Source organism: Cucurbita pepo, chromosome LG09, assembly GCF_002806865.2.
Source record: "Cucurbita pepo subsp. pepo cultivar mu-cu-16 chromosome LG09, ASM280686v2, whole genome shotgun sequence".
In the NCBI taxonomy this organism is placed as follows: domain Eukaryota; kingdom Viridiplantae; phylum Streptophyta; class Magnoliopsida; order Cucurbitales; family Cucurbitaceae; genus Cucurbita; species Cucurbita pepo.
In genome coordinates, this window is record NC_036646.1 from 7,734,457 (window position 1) to 7,739,733 (window position 5,277).

The window sequence follows — 5,277 nt, forward strand, 5'->3', positions numbered from 1 at the left end:
TTCCCTACACTTGCATAATTTCCTTATCATGTTTGTGCTAGAATCTCTATACTTTTTGTTGGTTTGTTTGTGAACCTATGTGCCTCAAGTTAAAACACGTGTGGAAAATAATTCATATGATTTAACCATTTTTTTCTTTTTAAATATTAATATTTTCTTTTATGTGTTGATTTTCATTAAGCTAACGAAGACATAAAACCATAAGTTTTTAAGGTTTTCAAGTTTCCAACAATGGCAGACAACTTCATCTATTGTCCATCATCGACAAGAACCGACGAAAAGATCATAGAGAGGAATAGAAGAGAAGAGATGAAGGCCCTTTTATCCGAGCTTCATTCTCTCGTCCCCAACCAAAGCTCAACGGTTTCTTTTCATTTTTTTTTTCTTACTCTCTATATCTTTATAGTGTTTGAATGATGAGAAAATTTGTTTAAATAACTTCGAGAAAATTTTGAGTTGTTTGTAGGAAGGTGAAATGACACTGTCGGATCAACTAGAAAACGCTACAAATTACATAAAACAATTGAAGGAGAACGTAGAGAAATTGAAAGAGAAGCGAGAGAAACTAATGGGATTGGGAGAAAAAAGTACCATCACTAGTGAAAATAAAGCAAGATTAATTTTGCAAGTTGAAGCTCATCGAGTGGGTTCTTCGTTGGAAATTCTTTTGACTACTGGGTCTGTTTATCATTTGGTTTTAAGACAAATCATTCAACTCCTTCAAGAAAATGGAACTGAGATTGTCGATATCAACCAATCAACAGTCGCAGATCGAGCTTTTCACAAGATAATAGCTCAGGTAAGTTAATAAATCAAATTTATGTGATTAATTACATGAATAATTAATTAGAAAAATTAACTATAAGAAGTAAAAAATTGATAATATTTGTGACTGATGGGACGACCTCAGAAGGCGCTGAAGGTGAAAGGATTTGTGAGACAGTGAAGAAGTTTGTCTCACAGTACAAAGATGATCAATACACTGTTTAATGTTTTGTCTAAAACAATGATTGTCTAATACACTGTTTAATGTTTTGTTTAACATTAACTAAATTTTCTTTTGACTATTCTTAAAAGTTTTATAGCCACAATTTTATTTTATGTTTTTCGATTAAATATCGAGATCGAGATTTAACTCGACCTCAATATAATGATTTTTTTTATATGCCACCGATGTGAATGTAAAGATACGATGGAGGAGAAAAGTTATGTGAAGTTTTAGTCATCCTTTTCGAGCTTGTCTTCGAAACTCGTGTTGCCTCACTCCCTCCATCTTGTTTATGTCTCAGTTTGACATTAATGCACACTCTTCTTGGTGTGTTGGATGAGACATCATCCTCTTCGGTAACATCATGACACTTATCTATCTCAGCCCTCACCTAGTCAGATGGGCACCACTTGAGGGACACCACCTTGTCTGTCGACATGTGGGGTCACAATCTACTGTCTTCTTAGTGAGGTTGTAACACCACGTTCGGAGCGAATTCTCACAAAGTTCTTACCTCACAAATTAGACGTCGTTGATTTGTGTAGCTAATAGATCTTATAATGTATATTATTATTATGGCTAGAGAGTGCAAAGCTTTGGGAAAAGCGCATACGTCTAGGATTCCCCACCACTTTTAACATGCATTTGGTAGCTGATTCCTAGAGTTAAATCAGTGTCATGATGTGATGTAAAGCCCTTGTCTTTGTTGGTTTGGTCAAGAATCTGAAAAGGTTGGGTTAAAAACACTTTTCATATCCAATTTAATAGTGCGTTTGCACATTATTCTCACAAAATTGAGTGATGTTCAATCAATTTACAAAAAAAAAAAACTAATTTGAAATAAGTAAATTTTTAGTGAAATATTTGATATCGAGTATAGAAAAGGGTTTTAAGGTGTTTAAACTTTGAATCCTCCCATACTTTCATCATTTAAAAAATGACCAAAATTTTCTTTCATCATTTCCTTTCTCCCTACCTTCACTTTTGCAGCCAGCCGACCACAATTATTGTACTATCGATAAGAACATTCTGATACGTTAATGATACGTCATAGGTGAAGAATGAAATGATTTATGAAAGTTTATGTGACAGGGTGTAATAGGTGAAGAATGAATGAGATTGTACTGATTGTATGTTCACGTGAATGAATAGAGTTATTCGAAATGAAAGACGTCTTAAGTGTTGGATGAAAGGGAAAGTTGAACCCATGTTTCATAGGACCTTTCGACATTATAGATCAGATTGGATTGGTGGCATTCAAATTAATCCTATCACTGTCCCTCTTTGTGGTTCATACCGTATTCCACGTATGTGTGCTTCAGAAATACTTGGATGACCTAACTCACATCATAGATTATGAGTCCTTACAGATAGACGATGACCTAAGTTACGAGACAAGACCACTAAGTATTTTACCCAAGGAAATGAAGGTCTTCTGTACTAGGAAAATACTATTTACAGAACCATGAAGTTGAAGAAACTATGTGAGAACAGAAGGAAGGGATGAGCGAGAAATATCCTGAGTAATTCCAAGATTAAGACACTTTCAAGAACGAAAGTTCCTTTTAGACGTGTAAGATATAACAACTGAAAATTAGAAGAAAAAAAAAAAAAAGGAAAGTGAAAGTTGTCCCACATCGGTTATGTTGAGAAAGTGAGGAGTTAAACTCTACTGTAAAAGGGAGGTCCCTTAGTTCCATTCATCTCACTTGAACGGTTCGAAACCAATCAGAGAACACACTTTCTGCTGGCTCCAGGCCGACATTTCAGCTGATTCGCCTTGGATCTGATATACGTGGACTCTCTTCTACTAGTTTCAACTTTTAGAAGTGTCTAATCACTACCTTTTAGTTAGTTTAAATTTTCGAAATGAAATTTAAATTATTTGATGTAAAATTAGGTTTAAACTCAAAAATTAGGTTTAGTTGATTTAAATGATTAGTAGTAAATTTAAATTATTTTATGAAAAATTTAGTGAGTGAATTCTCACATTAGAATGTAAAATTAAATTTGAGTGAGAACGGTTAAGTTACCATCAAAAGGATCGTAGTAGCTTTGGCCTAGGGCAACCAAGTAAGTGACTCAACTGTTGGTTAGTTGGAAAAATTGCTTTATGTATGATGACACGTGACCAGTGGCTATGCACGTGTCATATGTGTGATATGTGCTTTTATATGATATATCAAGACATACCAAATAACATTGTAATATAAATGAAACGTCAAATTATGTTACGATGAATTATCTTATATTATGAGATGTCATGGTATACTATGATATGAATACGGTCATGACACGTTATGGCATGCTATGATATGTATTGAAATGAGGAATTTTACCATGCAGAACCCCTAAAACTATGATTTGAAAGTTATGTTATGAACGAAATGATTTATGAAAGCATATTACCGAGTGAAATATGTGAGAAATGAATGGGGTTGTCAAGCATGACTTATTTACCATGGAAAATATGGAAACCTCATGCATTATTGTCACGTTCGTCGGGATATTTCCCTCTTATGATGAGTACAAACTCATACCCTGTGAGATTGAAATGATCTTCATGGTTAGCATGGTGTACAACGATCACTGTACCTCCAAGTCTTCGGTTACAGCCTAGAGGAGCTAGCCCGACCAACAGGCTCAGGGGGTGTGCGAGTCTCACCTGGTGGGCCTATACTCGCACGTGTGGACCGTGTGTGGAGAAGAATATGATTTTAAATGATAGGTTTCATTCATATTGCATGTGTTTGCATTTACTAACGTCAATAGTGGGGTCACTTACTGATTATTTCTTAAAATACTTCAGCCTTGTTATATTCTTATAGTGCTGGTAAAGGCAAAACACCCTCTGTACGGTTGACGGCGGTGTCGCGTTAAAGTCCATGAAACCTGCGATAGATTAGTTGCATTTTCTTTTGTAGATCTTAGGTTAGTCTAGGGTATCATTTTTAATATTTTCTTCGGTGTTATTTTATCTTACATCAAATACTTTTCAATGTTTTATGCAAATGTATAAGAACATGACCTGGAAAGGTCATGCAAGTTGAGTATCAAGACTAATCCCCAAAGTTGTGGTTGTGGTGGCACCAACAAAGCCACATTTTGAATATGGACAAGGATGTTCTTAATTGATACTCACTTTTCCCTGCACTTCCATATGTTCCTTATCATGTTTGTGCTAGATTCTCAACACTTTTTTGTTGGTTTGTGAACCTATGTGCCTCAAATTAAAAAACGTGTCGAAAATAATTTATATGATTTAACCATTTTTTTCTTTTAAATATTACATTGTTTTCTTTTATATCTCTATTTTCATTATACTAGCTATTCTTTGAAAAAACCAGAACTTATTAAGGTTCTCAAGTTCCCAACCATGGCGGACAACTTCATCCATTATTCAACATCGACCAAAACGGATAGAAAGATCATAGAGATGAAGACCCTTTTCTCCACACTCCATTCTCTTGTCCCCAACCAAAGCTCAGCGGTTTCGTTTTTTTTTTTTTTTTTTCTACTCTCTATATTTTTATCTTGTTTAGATGATGAAGTTTGTTTAAATAACTCCGAGAAAATTTTGATTTTCTTGTAGGAAGGTGAAATGACACTGCCGGTTCAGTTAGAAAACGCTACAAATTACATAAAACAGTTGAAGGAGAACGTGGAGAAATTGAAAGAGAAGAGAGAGAAGTTAATGGGATCACGAGAAGGTGAAATTAAAGCAAGATTATTGGTGCAAGTTGAAGCTCATCAAGTGGGTTCTTCGTTGGAGTTTCTCTTGACTACTGGATCTGATTATCACTTGGTTTTAAGTCAAATCCTTCAGCTGCTTCAAGAAAACGGAACTCAGATCGTCCATATCAATCACTCAACGATCATAGATCGAGTTTTTCACAAGATAGTAGCTCAGGTAAGATAATACATCTGATTTGACTGATTAATTACATGAATCAATATATAATCTAATGAGTAAAGTAAGTTGATAATATTTGTGACAATTGAAAACTAGATGGTGGGAGAAGGGATGAGCTCCGAAGGTGTTGATGGAGAAAGGATCTGTGAGACTGTGAAAAAGTTTGTTTCACAGTACAAAAATGGCAAATAGACCGTTTAATGTTTGTCTAAAATATTGATTGATCTTGAAGATTTTCGATGTCAGCCTCTTTTAGTTTTCTCTATTCAATAAATTAGCTCTTTATTTTGATTTAATCAAGAATTATCATTTAATTTAGGTTGAAGGAGGGCAGGTATAAATGCAAATCTATAATCTTTAAACGATGAACTTTCCT

At 34.6% G+C, this 5,277-nt stretch overlaps 2 protein-coding genes across 2 annotated transcripts; both read left to right on the plus strand.

Moving 5' to 3' along the window:
• The first annotated feature begins 231 nt into the window (after window positions 1–231).
• On the plus strand, window positions 232–990 carry LOC111802137 (transcription factor bHLH167-like). The gene is made up of 3 exons (XM_023686404.1): window positions 232–363; window positions 467–803; window positions 911–990. The coding sequence occupies exons 1-3, from the start codon at window positions 232–234 to the stop codon at window positions 988–990; spliced, it is 549 nt and encodes a 182-aa protein (XP_023542172.1).
• A 3,304-nt stretch (window positions 991–4,294) lies between these two features.
• LOC111802592 (transcription factor bHLH167-like) lies at window positions 4,295–5,277 on the plus strand. Its single transcript, XM_023687018.1, has 3 exons — window positions 4,295–4,478; window positions 4,581–4,898; window positions 4,998–5,277. The coding sequence occupies exons 1-3, from the start codon at window positions 4,365–4,367 to the stop codon at window positions 5,091–5,093; spliced, it is 528 nt and encodes a 175-aa protein (XP_023542786.1). The 5' UTR covers window positions 4,295–4,364; the 3' UTR covers window positions 5,094–5,277.

Coding starts and splice junctions, on each gene's coding strand:
- LOC111802137 (XM_023686404.1), top strand. CDS start 232: ATGGCAGACAACTTCATCTATTGTCCATCATCGACAAGAACCGACGAA. Junction 364..466: donor TCCCCAACCAAAGCTCAACG/GTTTCTTTTCAT, acceptor AGTTGTTTGTAG/GAAGGTGAAATGACACTGTC. Junction 804..910: donor CAAGATAATAGCTCAGGTAA/GTTAATAAATCA, acceptor GGACGACCTCAG/AAGGCGCTGAAGGTGAAAGG.
- LOC111802592 (XM_023687018.1), top strand. CDS start 4,365: ATGGCGGACAACTTCATCCATTATTCAACATCGACCAAAACGGATAGA. Junction 4,479..4,580: donor TCCCCAACCAAAGCTCAGCG/GTTTCGTTTTTT, acceptor ATTTTCTTGTAG/GAAGGTGAAATGACACTGCC. Junction 4,899..4,997: donor TTCACAAGATAGTAGCTCAG/GTAAGATAATAC, acceptor ATTGAAAACTAG/ATGGTGGGAGAAGGGATGAG.